General features: G+C 44.8%; 1 protein-coding gene and 1 long non-coding RNA gene across 3 annotated transcripts in view; one reads left to right on the plus strand and one right to left on the minus strand.

Annotated features, from left to right (window-relative positions):
* The window catches only part of LOC121002090, a 432,454-nt gene that overhangs the window by 143,465 nt on the left and 271,212 nt on the right, over positions 1 to 17,777 (minus strand). The gene's annotated exons all lie outside the window — the stretch shown is intronic.
* Positions 2,465 to 17,777, plus strand: part of CNOT10 (CCR4-NOT transcription complex subunit 10) — a 79,169-nt gene continuing 63,856 nt past the window's right edge. Inside the window, exons 1-9 of one of the 2 annotated variants that reach the window (XM_040433391.1) lie at positions 2,465 to 2,570; positions 6,539 to 6,640; positions 6,921 to 7,015; positions 9,294 to 9,455; positions 9,707 to 9,857; positions 12,519 to 12,587; positions 16,278 to 16,426; positions 16,538 to 16,627; positions 17,199 to 17,282. In XM_040433391.1, the coding sequence (XP_040289325.1) occupies positions 6,619 to 6,640; positions 6,921 to 7,015; positions 9,294 to 9,455; positions 9,707 to 9,857; positions 12,519 to 12,587; positions 16,278 to 16,426; positions 16,538 to 16,627; positions 17,199 to 17,282 (822 nt within the window). In that variant the 5' untranslated portion in view covers positions 2,465 to 2,570; positions 6,539 to 6,618. The remainder of the gene's footprint in view (positions 2,571 to 6,538; positions 6,641 to 6,920; positions 7,016 to 9,293; positions 9,456 to 9,706; positions 9,858 to 12,518; positions 12,588 to 16,277; positions 16,427 to 16,537; positions 16,628 to 17,198; positions 17,283 to 17,777) is intronic. The other variant, XM_040433392.1, reaches the window with a different exon arrangement.

A 17,777-nucleotide genomic window follows, 5' to 3' on the forward strand; every position in this document is an offset into this window, starting at 1 on the left:
GCTCTAGATGTAGACGCATCTTCCCCTGTTACCTCCGGGTCAGATAAGGAGGGAGATGGTTCCCTTCGCCTTTTCGGTGGAGGCGAATCCCGGGGAGGGGGGGAAATTTGGGATAAGGAGGTCTTTACTTCATTACGAATCATGGACCTCAGTTCCTCAAGGAAGGAAGGCTGTTCTTCTGCAATGACGCTAGAGATACAGTCTTTGCAGAGCTTTTTGCGATACTCGTCCGGAAGCCGTTTGAGGCAGGACACGCATTTGGCCTGTTTCTTGATCCTTTTCTAGACCTCCTTAGGAACCTGGGGGAAATAATCCCTATCAGCCATAGGTAAAAGTCGAGGAGAGAAAAAAGCCCCAAGCCTGAGAAGTGGAGGAGAAGGAGTATGCAACCTGGTACAGTGTTTTCAAAACAAGTAGCAGAGCAACGAGCGCTTCCCCACAGGGGACTTACTGTAGGCAGCACAGGAGGGTCTCCAGGGGAGCGGGGTTCAGCCGACATGACCAACACAGCTCCAGGTACACCGCACAGATCGGGCGTTCAGCGCTTGCTGGCGCGGAAAATTTGAATCTGGAGACGCTTCCTGGATGACGTCACTTCCCTCCGTCCACCGGAAGTGACGCCGGCCGCCCCAGAAGCGCTTTGGTGCGCACCCGGCGAACGCCCCAGACTCAGCGTCGGCGGGAGATCGCAGCCGGGAGCAGGCTCACATCTAATAATGGAGCGAGGCCTCCCTCCTCACCCCTGCCCAGCATTAGTACACCGACCGCAGGAGGGCAGGGGGAACACCGGTAGGTGCCAGGAAAGAATTCCCATCTTCATCTCCCCGCAGGGAGACTCTCTCTGCCCCTGTCCTCTGTAGGGACAGGAAACACTGGTGTTGGTGGTGGGAGGGGGGGATTTAAACCCTCTCTCTGTTCCTGCCCCTACAGAGGTCAGGGGTCAATCTCCTTGTAGCCGTCGTGGTGATGAGGTGGAAATTAGCCTTAAGGCTGGGTTCACACCTGAGCGTTTTACAGCGCGTTCCTACGCGCTGTAAAACGCTCAACAGGCAAAAACCAATGTTTACCTATGGGCATGGTTCTCACCTGAGCGTTTTACAGCGCGTACGAACGCGCTGTAAAACGCCCTACGCCCCAAGAAGTACAGGAGCTTCTTTGGGGTGTATTGTCGCGCGTAACACCTCTGTCTTTCATTGTATGCCTCTGTGTTCAATAGCAAGAACGCGCGTACGGCGCGCGTTTCCAAAATACAAAAACGCCCCAAAATACGCCCGATTAAAAACGCCTGTAAACAGCGCATATCGAATACGCTCAGGTCTGAACCCAGCCTAAGGGTTTCCAACAGTTTTTTTTTTTACTGATAACCTATCCTCTGGTGGGGTCTGACAACGGGAGCCCCGACGATTGGAAGGCAGTGAAGAAAAAATAAAAAATAAAGAATAAAAATTGTTTAGGAAGTAAGGGGTTATAGTGGAACCTGTTGGCATCAGTGTTCTTTACCTGATTAAAAAAAATCATACTCATCTGCACCTCGCCCGTTTCAGCTTCCATTTGTAAAACTGCAGATGGATGGGGTTATGTGCACTGCTGCAGCCAATCACTGGCCTCAGAAGTGACGTGTCTGCAGGTGGCACATGACCCAGTTGTGATGTATCACTTGGGGGACACTTCACCCCTGAGGTCAGTAATTGGCTGCAGCAGTGCATGTGACCACTTCCATCTGAGAGTTCACAGGATGGGGAATGGAAGACCACAGAAGAGAACCAATACTACGACTGCAGCTACACCTTGCTCATTGCATCATTATGTAGAATTACAAACTAGGCCCCCTAGTGGTGACAACAGGGGTGTGAAATCAATGGGAGGGAGAGTCAAAACCAGTGCAAGGTAAACATGGAGTCATATCTAATCAACCAGTCTTCTTGTAGCTCTATTTCTTTCCAGCTCTTGGTTGGTTTTAATAATTATTCCCCAATATATCCAGGACACCTCCCAACTTTTTAGATGGTCTAAGAGAGGGACACTTATGGTTCATGGTGTGAAGAATTCATTTTTCCTGCTTGTCTATACACTTTAACAGTTTTATTTTACAAAATAGTGCAAATGTTAGCTGAATATGGAAATTTCTAAAATCTAAATTGCATCAAATAATGAACTAATATACAAGGCAGGTTCTGATATGCATATAGGACCCAGCCAAGCACTTTCTGGATCAGTATTGTAAATGTAATAATGATGCAAATCTGTCCCTCAGATAAAAAAGTAGGGACAGAGGGACTTGGGTCAAAAGTAGGGACTGTCCCTCCAAAAAGAGGGACACTTTGGAGGTCTGTCGAATAACAGCCGCCATGATCTGGTAGACTTTCAGTTAGTGCCACCAAGAGCGCGCCCTGCACAGATGGTCTTCACAAAGATGGCTACCAAAATAACCCTACGCACAATCCAACCGCCGGGCGCACGGAAGTGACGTCCGCGCGCCGGAAACGCAGCATTTCGACGTGAGCAAGAGGAAAAACAGGGCGCAGGCGCGGAGTCTCAGCTGTGGGGCAGCTCGGCGGGTTGTCTCTCTGGTAGGTTATGGCTACTTTGTCGTTTGGGCAGATAAACAGCGCTTGTAGTGTACGAGTGTGGCGGACCAGAGGAGGGTGCGCCCGAGGGCGGGTCACCGAGTAGTGGGCGTTGTGTCAGGTCTCTCGTTAGTGCAGCTGTAAGGGTGACAGCAGCTGTGTGTCTCCATGGCCGGGTGGTGGTGGAGGAGATCGGGCAGCCTCTGTGCTGGTGGCACTGAGTGCCCTGTAACCTCTGTGCCAGTAGGGGCACCGAGCCGCTCCGCAGTCCTGTCACTCACATCTTAAAGGAGATGTTTCCTCTGAATTCTTTTTTCCATGAACTGATCTGTGATCGGGTCATGAAAAGTTATTCAACTTTCTGATGGCGTTCCTATAACTCTGTATAGAAATAACAAATGGACAGACTACAGACCTGGTAACATTCTACAGCTGATCTTTTGCTGCAGTGTTTTTAAGTCTCAGCAAGCTGTGAAATAAACACAGGAGCAGCACGAATCTGCCACCTACTATCAGATGTGTCAGCCTAGACTAGATACTGTACATGGTCGCGAACCCTCAGCTTTTACAAATATTAGGCTGTGGCTATCATAGAAAATGACAGACAGGCTAATGCACAATGGCGCGCTGTTTCTTCCGTAAAATGAGGCACAGCATGACCGAAAACTGTCAGACCTCATAATAGTCCAGGGATCAGCCACCTCCAGCACAGCAGCTTCTGTGATACTACAACCCCCAGCATGCACATTCACTCCCATAGAAGTGGAAGGAGGATTCTGGGAGTTGTAGTTTCTGAACAGCTGGAGTGTCGGAGGTTGCTGGATCCCTGTGAAAGTTTCTCCTCCTCTCTGCTTTGGGAATAGTATTATCCTGTTCAGCCATAGGAACACCCAACGCAGATGAGAGCAGAGCCCAAGGTCTACGGGTGTCCGGCTTCCCATATTTATGGCCTATCCTCAAGATAGGTCGTCAGTGTCAGATCATGGGGGTCTGACTCCCAGCACCTCTGACCGATCATCTGTATGAAGGGAACACCGCGTTCATATGAGCGCTGCGTTCTCTTCACTGTTTACCTCCTCGCTATGTAATTACAGCTCCTCCGTCCCCATTCAAAAAAAGGGATGATTATTGGTTTTCGGGCCAAGGCAGGATTTCTGAAACTGCGCAGTTTGTGAACTGTTCTCGTGGTGCTGTGGTGAAAGTGTATCATGAGTGGACAAATGGCACCATTGAGAATAAGCGACATGAAAACTGTGGCGCACCACGTGCCATTCGTGTGAGAGGTGAACGCCAGCTACGAGGGCAGACCAACGCTCTGCAGTGGAGCAACTTGCTGCCAAATTAACTGGGGGCTACCAGACGTGTAAGATAACAGTTCAGCAAACTCCACTGCGTATGGGGCTCCAAAGCAGATGTATGGTGGCTGCACCTCTGCTAATGAAGTTGCATCGGCAGAAAAGGCTTCAATTTTCGCAGCAGTATTAGAATTGGACCTCCGCTGATTGGCAGAGGGTCGCCTTCTCCGATGAGTCACGTTTTCTGCTTCATCAAACAGATGGATGTTGGCGTGTCAGGCAATAAACATCAAAGAGCAAACCCCCTGCAATCATTGCTAGAAGAACACAAGCTGGTGGCAGCGGTATGGTCTGGGGAATGTTTTTGTGGCACTCTAAACCGGATTGGGGTAATAATCCACCCTTTCGCATCATGTAGAGCCATACATGCTGATTGTCTTCCCTGGGCGGATCTTCCAGCAACACAACGCGACATGTCACAGAGCTGGAAATGTCTGACATTGGTTGGAAGAGCATGGCCAAGACTTCCGAGTACTACCCTTACCCCCTAATTCCCCAGACTCAACCCAATTGACCATCTGTAGGACCACCTCGATTGTTGTGTTCGCTCTATGGATCCTCCAGCAGCTGTGGGATGCACTGCCGGCAGCATGGCCCCAGATACCTGTGACGACCGACCAGGACCTTACTGAGTCACTCCCAGCTGTCCGTGCTGCACACGGCGGTTACTCTGGATATTAGCTGGTGATGATTAAAGGGGTACTCCGGTAACCATAAATATAACTTCTGTTTTAGACTAATTCATCATCAATAATTACCTAATATAATGTCAGTTTCACATATTTACCGTTCAGTAGTTATAAAAGTAGTTTTCTTCCTCTGCCACCCACTGTGTTTTCTCATAAATTACCATGGCAGCGACCTGTAGTTCTGAGCCTTTGTTAGGTCGAGCATGCTCAGTGTGCTGCTATCAATTCTCTAGCTAAATGTCGTGTGAAACAAAGGGCGTGTCAGTGTGCTGGGGGCGTGACCGGACAGTATATCAGGCAGCCAATCAGTAAACCTCAATACTTACAGTAGGAAAGCTCGGCATTGTGGGGATTGTAGTTTTGTGAGGGAAGATCAGGCGCCATGATACTCTGTGTTGCAGGCTCACACAGGAGCTAGACAAATGGATTGCAAGGTAAATTGAAGCTCTGGTTATATGTATAGGTATGGGGTCTGGTTGGGTCACAGCTTGCAGCCTGCAGCCAAAAATTAAGTTAATTAACCGGGATACCCCTTTAATATTGTGACTGACTCTGTATATCAGATGTAGGGTACTTTCACACTAGCGTTTTTCGTTTCCGGCACTGAGTTCCGTCCTAGGGGCTCAATACCGGAAAATAACTGATCAGTTTTATCCTAATGCATTCTGAATGGAGAGAAATCCGTTCAGGATGCATCAGGACGTCTTCAGTTCAGTCACTGTACGTTGATCCCGCCCCAAGTGTTCCTGCAAAACGGATCCGTTCGTTCCGTCCGCGCATGCACAGACCATTAAGGGCTCATTCAGACGGCCGTATGCTATCCGCAAAAATGCGGATCCGTTTTTTTGCTGATTAAATGCTGACCCATTCACTTCTATGGGGCCCTTTTCTATTCCACGGTTCCGCAAAACAAATGAAACCTGTCCTATACTTGTCGGGTGAAAATCCAGGACATGGCCCCATTGAAGTCTATGGGTCCACAAAAATACTGAATGCTATCCGTTTTTTTACGGACATGCTAAACTGTTCGCCAAAAAACGGATCTGTATTTTTGCGGACACCATACAGTTGTCTGAATGAGCCCTAAATCTGTGTAAAAAAAAATAAAAAAATACCGGATCCGTTTTTCCGGATGACAATCGGAAAGACGGATCCGGTGTTGCAATGCATTTGTGAGACGGATCCGTCTCACAAATGCCTCCGTTTGCGTCCAGGCAGTTCTGGCGATGGAACTGCCTGCCGGAATCCTCTGCTGCAAGTGTGAAAGTAGCCGTATCAGTCTGGTGACCAGGCTGTTTGGTCACAAGAGAACAGGCTAGACTAGATGTTCTACTCTGTAGCAAATCCTCAGCTTTTAGGATATTATGTTGTGGTTACATTTGCATTGGAGATTCCACGTGGATCCTCCATCTCCGATTCTGTAAGAGAGTGATGAATAAAAGAGCCCTCCGACCTGCAGACCTAGTAGTAGTCAGTGGGCTCTGACGGGATGCATCTCTGCTAGCTTCTGCTTTTCTGTTCCTTTTTGTGTTAGGAATTTAGTCTTTCTGCTCAGTCATAGAAACGCTCAATGTGGAGCAGAGCCTTACATCTACATTGGTTTGAGTACTAGGTGTAAATGAATATTTCCACCCACTGACAGCAAGCAAAAATCATGAAAACACAAAGGGGCCGATTCGCTAATGAGACTGCGCATGGACAAAACCTTGGTGCACTTCTGCTGCGTGATGTTGCATCAAGTCTCCAACCGATTGACGGCATGAAGCAAATCCACCAACATGAAGAATTCAGTAGCCTTAGCAAAGGGGGCGTGACTTAGAGCAAGGGGCGTGGCTTGAGATGCTACAACATGAGTGATGGAGCTTCTCTCTGTTAAATTAAACATAGTGTAAGTGTCGCTTCTTATTGTTTTATCTTCAATTTCCAGGTAGGAAAAATATAATTCTCAGCAAAGCAGAATTCAGAGATTGCGTCAAGTACGAGCTGTTAATCTGGAATCAGTGAAGAATGGCAGCAGATAAAGCAGGAGGTAAGTAAGGGCCCAACGTGACCTGATGTTCAGGCCGGACGAGCGCCGATCAATGATAAACATGTCAATCGGCGCTTGTTTGCACAGACAAAGTGAATGGGGGAGAAACGATTGCTCCTGATCTGAGTTATCCTTTACATTGGATATAATTATTTTGGATCCTCCATGGTCCGGTTTATATTTAGTGGATCGCATTAGAATTCTCAGCCGAATGCTGCACATTTTGCCCTTTCAGAAGGATCATAGTTGTAACTTGTTGATCTCTTGGTTCTTTCTTTAGAACAGGGCACAGAAAAGAACGAAGGTTCTGCCAACTGCTCCGGTATCTCTGACCAAGAAAAAGAGCTGTCCAGGTGCTCCTTCCAGGCTTTCACGGTAATCTATTTGATGTATTTTAGTGCATAGGCTAGCTGACAATGTTGTGTCGCGCAAAATCTGTTAACATTTGTGCTACGGATACCTCCAAATATTTTCCTCATCCTGGTGCTTGAGGTTGTGTTTACTGTTTGACTGCTACTTCCATGGGTGTTAACTCAAAGGGGTTCTCTCATCTCCGACATTGATGGCATATCCTAGCAATATACCATCAATGTCAGATAGATGCAGGTCCCAGAGGTGGGACCTGCTTCTATTTCCAGAACAGCCCCCCGGAAGTGAAGGAGAGTGCACTGTGAATTTGCGGCCACCCTAGGTTCCCCGCTATGAGAGCTCAGAAAATAGCCAACTGCTTGCTCGGCTGTTTTTAGAACTCCCGTAGCAGTGAATCCAACATACACAGCACATGCCTGGTGTGCCCTTCTTCAATTTGGGGGTCCATCAGGCATCAACCAGAACTTGTATAGGGTCAAATGAGTACAGGTAATGGATAAATGCCTGACCCTACGATCGTCCAGCGGATGGGTGCTGGCCCTAAAAAGCCTAACTATGGAGAACCTGACCCTGGCACTAGATAGCCCTAGAAAACCCCTTTCACCTACTCCCTACATTACATGTTTCTCTTTTCGCTCATCAGGTTATTGGGATAGGAAAAACCATCTACTACCCTTAGGTGAACTAGATAGTAGTGCAAAGGGCTCCAGTAATGCTGCATATGACAGCTAAGCTGGATAGCAAAACAAGGGCCTCATTAATCCTGCATGTGGCTGCGGTAGAAACTATTGGTTCTTTTTTCATTTCCGCTGGTTGGGTGCCGCCGTGTACCCTGTATAAACCGCACATACCCCTGGTCATCATAGAGGTTGAGTACATCTATGAGGTTAACTATTTTAAGCTATTCTGATCTGGGTTCATTTTAACTATCTTATCAATAAAAGTTCTTCTTTTTATAGCAGTCACTCCTTGGCTTTTGATTTAAGTTTTACTGAATATATTCCCTAAAACTGTACATCAATCTGCTTTGCTCCTCCTACTCTATAACTTAAAGCCTGCAGATCGCATTGCATTTCATAGTGACAGGTTCCCTTTAGGTTACTTTACTTTCACACTTGCGGCAGAGGATTCCAGCAGGCAGTTCCGCCGCCGGAACTGCCTGCCGGATACTTCAAATCGTATGCAAACTGATGGCATTTGTCAGACGGATCAGGATCCTGATCCGTCTGACAAATGCATTGAAATGCCGGATCTGTCTCTCCGGTGTCATCTGGAAAAACGGATCCGGCATTTGTTTGTTTTTTTTCACATTTTTTGCGGTCTGAGCATGCGCAGAAAAATGTGTATAGCAGCACAACGAAAAAATATAAATAAAACCTTTTCTTGTGGTGGTGCCAGAGCCAGTCTGAAGTTTCATATATGACTGAGCATACGCAGACCGCAAAAACGTATCCGTTTTGCAGAAACACTCGGGGCCAGATTAATGCATGTCAATGGGAAAAAATGCCGGATCTGACTTTCCGGCAAGTGTTCCGGAATTTTGGACAGAGATAAAACTGCAGCATGCTGCGGTATTATCTCCATCCTGAAAAGGCAAAAAGCCTGAACTGAAGACATCCTGAACGGATTTCTCTCTATTCAGAATGCATTAGGATAAAACTGATCAGCTTTTTTCCGGTATTGAGCCCCTAGGACGGAACTTAATGCCGGAAAAGAATAATGCTAGCGTGAAAGTACCCTTAAGGGTACGGCAACACTGGGCGCACGACAGCTGTTCCAGCCAGGATCGCAGACTACGGTGATCCTATAGAAGTGAATGGAATGGAATCGCCATGCCCGTTGCAAGAAATCAAGCAGTGTTTGATTTCTTGCAACTTGCATGGCTATCCCATTCATTTCTATAGGATCAGCACTACTCTGCGATCCTGGCCCCAACCAGTGTCGCAGTACCCTTAGCTCCATATAGTCGTCCAACCAGCTTGCTTAACCCATTAAAGGAACGGTGTTTTTTTTTCCGCCATGCAAGTTGTATTTTTTTAAAGATCACAGTTCAATGGTTCATATCATTTATTGATATATTTTTTTAATTTAAGTTTTACATTGTTTTGCAATGCTGTAAAAATGATACTAACTTTGCTCTGTGGGTCAGCACAGAGAATTTTGATCCCCATTCACGCCGCTTCATCTACCTGTCAGGTGTACCATTATGTCATGGTGCAGGGAGAGGTTGGACACATGACTGTGATGTTTTCTTTCTGATTTGGAATCGCTTTGTGTATACCAGGCCGGAAACTATGAAGCATGTCTTCAGCATCTTGGTGAGCTGAAAGAAATTAACAAAGATGACTACAAAATAATGCTGAATATGGCAGTTACTGAATTCTATAAAAGTGACCAGAATACAACAGACAGTCTAAAACACACACTAAATCAGCTACGGAATGAGGTAAGCCATACATTTCTCTTCATCAATATAAAACTTAATTCTGTTTTAGCTTTTTTTTTTGGGTTGGGGGATATCTACACATTAAAGAGGAACAGTCTGCTCTCATGTTCTAGGCTTCATGCACACGACTGTCTGATTTTTGGCCCGCAACTAAACGCATCTGAAAAAGACGGATCCCTTTTGTGCACATTCTGTAATATTTGAATATTGTTCGCTGTAGATGTTAAATCCGCTGTAAACTTTGCATGTAGGTCCATTCGGCTGTAGATGAGATGGACAGCTTAGATGATGTGGAAAACAGCATGCTTTATTACAACCAGGCGGTCATCCTGTATTATCTGCGCCAGCACATGGAAGCCATTGCCATTGGGGAGAAGCTTTATCAGTTCATTGAGCCATTTGGTGAGTTCATGACGCCCTTCCTTATGTACATGAAGTCTGCGTAGATTTGCTTCTTTCTTTCTTTCGTCTTTGTGTTTGCATCCCTGGCACCTTGGGCTTTGTAGAATAATTGATTGTTCCTTCTTACAATAACGTATTTGTGCCACTCGTGAAGTGTTAGGTAAGGTTTTGGTTTACACCGTCTCTTCAGCTGATCATTTGTTAGAATGCTTTGAGGGTTGATTCCACAAAGTGTCGCCTTTTGATTTTACGTGGTGACTAGCACTAATCGCTTTCTGTTAAAAATCCTCTTTCACCTAATGATATATTTTGCATACGAAAGTGACGGAGTTAGGCTGCTTTCACACTGGCGCTTTGGCTTTCCGTTTGTGAGATCCGTTCAGGGCTCTCACAAGCGGTCCAAAACGGATCAGTTTTGCCCTAATGCATTTTGAATAGAAAAGGATCCGCACAGAATGCATCAGTTTGCCTCCGCTCAGTCTCCATTCCGCTCTGGAGGCGGACAGCAAAATGCTGCCTGCAGCGTTTTGCTGTCCGCTTGACGAAACTGAGCCAAACAGATCCGTTCTGACACACAATGTAAGTCAATGGGGACGGATCCGTTTTCTCTGACACAATCTGGCACAATAGAAAACGGATCCGTCTCCCATTGACTTTCAATGGAGTTCATGACGGATCCGTCTTGGCTATGTTAAAGATGATACAAACAGATCCGTTCATGATGGATGAATGCGGTTGTATTAAAGTAGCGGATCCGTTTTTGCAGATCCATGACGGATCTGCCCAAAACGCGAGTGTAAAAGTAGCCTTACTGATACCACATCCTTTTGCTCCATTGAATCCATTTATATAAGTCATGATTTGCATTATATGAATACAACTTCCATAGATATTAAACTGTTCCACACAGTGTTTCAGCAGTTTTACATCAGGCATGTTGCTCTGTGTTTTTATAAAGCCTCATTCACACATCTGTGTCCGTGATGTCATCTGTGATAAAGATGGTCGGTGATTCATCCATGAAGGATCCGTATTTGGTCCGTGTGTCCATTTTTTGCTCTCCGTGTGTCATCCGTGTTTCGCGGACACTGTACAGTTCAAAATTCATTTTCATTGCATCTCCTCCTAACGATCCGTGAAACAAGGATGGCATCCGTGTTGCGTCTATTTTTTTGGGGGTTATAATGGGTGTGATGGATCCGTGACAGACCCATGGACCGTGCTAAAACATGAATGTGTGAATACACACCTTAAGATGAATGGGTATGTGTGCTGTCTGTGGAGAACATGTTCCGCACACATCCGTGAATCACTGATGTGTGAACGAGGCTTAACTCCTCTACCGACCGCTTTGTATTCCCATCTGAGCCATTCATATCTGAAATCGGAATACCCGTGGTATGCAGCGGCCGGGGTTATATTTACAGCCAAGCGGCTGTGCTACACTGTGTCTGTAACTCCCATACAAGTGAATAGGAGCTACAGAAACTGCATCTATAGCGAGCTCTTACTTCCGTAGCACTTGTGTTACAGAAACTGAGCAGCTACTCCTTTTCCGTAACTCCCATTCAGCTCTATGAGTGACAGAAGCGGCATCGCACGTTTCTGTCATATGAAATCTCTGGCATATGACTAGTATTCCAATCTCAACCATCAGTGGCTGAGATGGGAGTACCCATTAAGGATACAGCCAATTTATCCTTTTTTTCTCCCCGCCTTCCAAGAACCATAACGTTTTTCTATTGACATAGCTATATGAAGGATTTATTTTTTTGTTAGTTTTTGTTTTTTTGGACTAGCATTTTTTAATGGCAGCATTTAATGTATCATATGTTGTATTGAGAAACTTTGAAAAAATTGTGTTTAATGAAAAAAAAACTATTTCACATTGTACAGTAGAATTACGGCAATACCAAATTTATATTGTTTTTATGTTTTACTATTTAAAAAAATGGACAGTTTAGCTTTGACATATTTTGACACCTATGACTTTTTCTTGTTTCTTTCGACGATGTGTCACAGCTTTCTTTTTTGTGGTAGGATTTGTAGATTTCCATTTTTGTTGTTTTAAACTTTTATATATATATATATATATATATATATATATATATAAATAATATAAATAATATAATATAATTTTAAACGTATTATGCAGTTATAAGATTTGTCCAGGATTTTGATATTTATGGCCTATTCACAAGATAGGCTATCAGTATTAGAACTGTGGGGTCTGAAGTCAGGAATAGGTAAGAATTTAATTAGTGAAAAGATTCACAGAAACATTCATGGATGTGTCTATGGCACAGAACAGCTGTCCTGCCAGTGCCCCCCACTGACCCACCATGGTGTGTGTGGGAGCAGAGGCTAGCAATTTAAACTAAATGGTCGGCCCTCCATTATGTTGGTAAACTCTTCAATCTTCTTTTAGACCTAGAAAGCATTAAAGGAGTATTAAACTGATGTGTATGGTGTTATACTCCTAATATTCCGACCACTAAATAGTGATGTTCCTACCTGTGACGCTAGTGGCTAGTCCTAGCATTTTTATAATAAAAATGAGTGATCAGTTTCCCATTTAGAAGGTATGCCTTCATCTTCAACCATTTCTATTTTGTCTACACCTTGTTTTCCCATCTTGCTTTTTTACCACTAATATTTTAGGTAGGCCTCTGAGAATGTCCAGAACGTCGTCCCAGAACTCTAAAGGACCATGTGCATCATGCAGACGAGGTGAAGACTTTCACTAGTTTTACATTTTCACATAATTTTCTTTTCTTTTCAGTGGAAACGGATCAGGATCGCATGTCATTACAGATCCAATGGGAAATCGTTTTCTTTTATAAAAGAATGCATTTTCGTCTTTCCAGTATTAGCCAGATTTCAGTACAAGTTATATAGTTCTGTAGTTTATTTCTGCGATGTAAACTTGTTACATATATTTGTGGAAACTTATGCCATAAATGCCTGATAGGTGTAGATCTTACTCTGGGACCTGCTCCTGTTTGCATGTTGCTCTCCCTTCACTGCTATAGGATTTAAGCACGCTTGTCTATTTTCAGCACTCCCATAGCAGTGACTGGAGAGAACTGTGCATGCGTGGCCTCCTCTTCATTCATGGAAGCACACGACAGGGCCCCGTCCTTGAGATAGGAGCTGTCCTATCAGACTTTTATGGTATATGCTGTGGATACACCTTAAAGAAGTTGCTCAAATTTTTATTGATGACCTATCCTCAGGATAGGCCATCAATATCAGATTGGTGGGGGTCTGACACCCGGCACCCCCGCTGATCAGCTGTTTGAAGAGAAGGCCGCGCACCGTGCCAGAGCAGCCTTCGATTCATTGTTTATCTGCTTGCATGGCGCACAGCTAAACAGTCAGAGGTGTCGGACCCCCGCTGATCTGATATTGATGACCTATCCTGAGGATAGCCATCAATAGAAATTTACTTGGACAACCCCTTTAAATATCCACATGGACAATAAAGTTGTGTTCCTATCCTAGTACGACTACTCTAGGCTATGCCATAACATTGTGATCAGTGAGGGGGTGATCTTTGCCTCCTTACACTACAACCGCGCCCCCTATGCAGCTGTATTTGTCCGACCGAATCCTGGCATATTTGGCAGGTGGCAGGCGGATCTCCGCCGGACTCCATTATAGTCAATGGGAACAGCGGTGCCGGATCCAGAGAGCTCCAGCAGACTTTTCTCTGGTGAATCTCTTGTGAAACTAGCCTAATATAAAACCGGAAAACCTCTCTTAGCCCTTGACAGCACTTACCGTCTGTTAAACCTTGTCAGATTGTCGGTGTATCATCCATAGTTGCTTATTGTGGAGATTTCATGCTGTCTGTTGTTGCTTCGTCAGCATGAAGCTCCTGGCAGGTTCCCTTTAATGGCTTATCCTGAGAAAAGGCAATCATCCTTTGTCAGAGAACCCCTTTAAAGAAGACCTCCAGACATGCCTGTTTTACTAACTACTTGAATTCCTTATGTAATATCAGTTTTGGAGCATCTTTTCTTATGAGTCTATGTTGTGCCATTCCTTTATTACTCCTACTAGAAGTTTCTGAATGAATTGCTGGCAGTTTGCTGTAAATGTCCAGCTTGGTAATATCTGCACAGTCTGACACTCTCTAATCAGTGCTGCCAATGTCACACTTTGCAGTTCCACAACCCCAACTGGTAACGCCCAGCTGGACCTTTACTGCAAACTGGGTTCTACAGCTGCTGAGGCAACCATATGACTCCTTGCATGCATCCTGTATGGGTCCTATTCTAATTAATGGGTCCTGTGCATGACGCTCACCGAGCCTCAGCAACTTTACTGGTGAATGTGCAGATGCATGTCTTGCATCGAACTGAGAGATAAAGTATGTCTGAAGGAACTCTTCAAATGCATAAGGATTACAGTGTGTGGTCTTACTCAGTGGTTGATAGCTGTCCTTTGTGCATACATAGATGGTGAGTCTCTTGCCAAAAAAAACATAAAGGATAACGTTATTCTAAAAACAAACGTGCAGAATTGCTGCTCAGAGTATATTGCCCCATTCATATTGCATCGGTTCTGCCTGGTTTCTGACTTGTGCAGTAAGGATCCCAAATACGTTTATGGATCCATACTTCACATGCTTGATAAGCAGAGCAGAGCCATTGAAAGCCAAAGGGACAGATTGCTCTGAGCAGTTTCTAGTGCCAGCATACTGCAGCTGAGCTTCCATTTACTTGCTATTGGAGCTGAGCTGCAGTACCCCAGCATTGCCACTGCACAGTGGATGGTGCCTTCTGCTTCCAGCTCTATCCACTGTTAAGCCTCATGCACACGTCCGTTTAACACAGACCGTGAGACACCGGCCTGGCTTCCTGCTGAGTGCAGGAGCGCACGGTGTCATTGGTTGCTATGACGCCGTGCGATTCGTGACGCGGCTGATGTACAGTAATACACTCGTATGATCTATACGAGTGTATTACTGTACAGCAGCGGTGGCACGAAGCGCACATCGTCATAGCAACCAATGACGCCGTGCGCTCCTGCACTCAGCAGGAATCCAGGCCCGTGTTTCACGGTTGGTGTTCCACGGACGTGTGCATGAGGCTTTACAGTTTTCCGTGGCTGCCCAAAATAGCTGATCACTGGAGATGCTGGGTGTTGGACCACCACCAATCTGATATTGATCAAAAAAAGTCATGTGGATATTTCTACAGAAAGTAATGTTATTTCTTATGAAGGGTGCATTTCTGCCTCAAAATTGGCTCCAAAAAACTCCTCAAAACAGCCTACCATTCATTTTAATGGGAAGCAGCACTTGATTCTTTTTTCTACGTGCAAAAAAAAAAAAGAAAAAAGTATGCCCTTTTTTGGGGCCGAATCTGCGCTGATTGTCTCATTGAAGTGAATGGGAAGCATCAAAAAAACTCTCATTGCTTTTTCCGAGCTGAAAATGCGGTTTTGTATTGAAGTAAACACACATTGATTAAAAAAAAAAATAATATGCGTAGAAAAACCGCACTGAAATTTTTTGGCGGATTTTCAAAATCCATTGTGTGAACATGCCCTTTAAGGTAACTACGGAAGAGAACACAACGCTGGGTACTTAAAAGTGGCCGGTGCTTAGCTGGGTCATGTGTGGTTGACCATTCCAAGTGATGGCACCCATGCCCATAGTGCTGAGGAAATAGTGACACAAAGCTGGAATTTCACCTAAACTGGAGGATGGCTGTCAGTATTTCAAGTTACGAATTGTGAGATTGATTTGTGTGTGTGGTATGTCTGTACCTCTATGGGCCATCTTCTTTTTCTATTTCTTGTCTTAAAGTGGTTATCCTATAGATGTGAGAGAGGCTGGTCTACTCCACTGTTTCTTCCTGTTCCTGATATGTCACTTCCTTGACTTTTTTTTTTTTTTTATATAAAAAAAGCTTAGGTGTTTTTTTTTTTTTTAACCTAATTTTTCAGAGAAACTGAGGTATGGAAGAAACCCTTTAGCCTTAGTTCAGGATGTGGGGACAGAAGGCGCCTGACTGACACAACTTCCAGCTAAACAAAAATAGTTTGCAGCGGGATCAGAGTGGCTTAAAAATATAAAAGCTGCTGTAGTCCCATCCACCAGTCCCCTAGCGCTGCTTCTACTTGTAGCTCCTGCCTCGACATGCGGAAAATGCCCGCTCAACTAGTCGGTGATTGGCTGAGATGGTCTTTCAAGGCATTTCTTCCATGACAAGACTGCAGCTGGAAGTTGCAGCATTGCAGCGGCATTGTGTAGATAAGTGCAATCGAGTATCTGTACTTTTATAGTCCCTTGGACCCCACTACAGACTCTTTAATACAAGCTCACTCATGGAGCTCCACCTTGTATTGTATAGTCTGCTTGCTTATCTGCTAACTTTTTTTTTATTTTTTGTATGTTTTCTTTTCCAGAAGAGAAGTTTGCACACGCTGTGTGCTTCCTGCTGGTTGACCTATACCTTCTAACTTACCAAACTGAAAAAGCCTTACACCTTCTGGTGGTATTGGAAAAAATGATCTTACAAGGCAGCAACCATAATAAAAATGGTAAAAATAATGAGGTAAGTCATAAAGAGCATTGCACATACCCAAAATAGGTGGCGGGAGGGCGAACATGAGTGTACTGTAATTTTTCTCCTTTTTAAATGTATACAACAATTTTCACATTTCAGACAAATAATAGTAGTAACAACAAAGAAGCACTAAACGCGAGGACTGAGGGAGGCGCTCAGTTAGAAGCCGCAAAGTCCAAAATTCATCAGGTACAGAGTTGTGTGTGTGCTGTATAAGATGCTTTATTAGAAATGGACAAAAAAAAACAAAAAACATGCGTATGCAAAGACATAGGGGGTCATTTATTAATCTGAAATACACCTAAATTAGGCGTATTGCAGACGCAGATTGAGGCGCAACGGTGAGTTGCACCGCTATCTGCGACTTTTCCCCGCTCACGCCAGGTCTAAAATTGTGGCGGGGAAGGGCAGGCCCGTCTCATTCATCATTTTCTATGCCTGTTTTAGACGTAGAAAATGGTCTGAATGTAAGACAGCTGAGAAGCTATCTTACGTTTAGAAGTGGCAGAGAATCCGCTGAAGTTATGTAGAGGATCCACCGCCACCTATGGGCCTTTATTAAGACCGGCGTCTATAAACGCCGGTCTTAATAAATGTACCCCATTATGTTCTGAACCAACGTAATGTACACTTTCTATTGGCTGTCATAATAACTCATTACTGAACATGCTGAGCGCTATCCACTAGTCATTTTTTGCAATCAAACTGGTCATTATTTTTAGGTGGTTTTGGGACTGACCCTTTATGTTGTGACTTTCAGTACAAAGTAAGGGCGTACATTCAAATGAAATCTTTGAAAGCATGCAAAAGGGAGATAAAGTCTGTCATGAACACATCTGGCAATGTGAGTAAAAGCTTTCTTAACATTTCTTTTATTAAGTATTAAAATGACTAAAAATAAATAACTAGTAGTGAATTCCTGTGTTCATATATTGTTTCAGTGAGGTCAATCATGTGGCCTAAAGAGGTACTTGGAAACAGGGAACCCCTTTTCATATGGGCTGGCAGATTACAGGGTTTAAAGGGTTTGTGCAAGAATGGGTTTTGTCCGGACCTGTAAAGGAAAGATGAGTTGCCTGCTTCCTGGCATGGCTCTCGCTCCTTCTTCACCAGGCCTACAATGCTCGGCTGGACTCTCTCTCGATGTCAGCATCTGGTTTGACATCACCGGTGACCGGCTTCCTTTACGTTATGACAAATGGTCACATGATGCAAGGGGAGCCAATCAACCGCCGCAGCCAGTGATTGGCTGTGGTGATGTCGAACCTGATGTTGACATCAAGGGAGCCCAGGGGAGTATCGCAGGCCTGCTGGAGAAGGAGCGGGGAGCCGGTGCCAG

This window comes from Bufo bufo, chromosome 5, assembly GCF_905171765.1.
Source record: "Bufo bufo chromosome 5, aBufBuf1.1, whole genome shotgun sequence".
Lineage (NCBI taxonomy): Eukaryota > Metazoa > Chordata > Amphibia > Anura > Bufonidae > Bufo > Bufo bufo.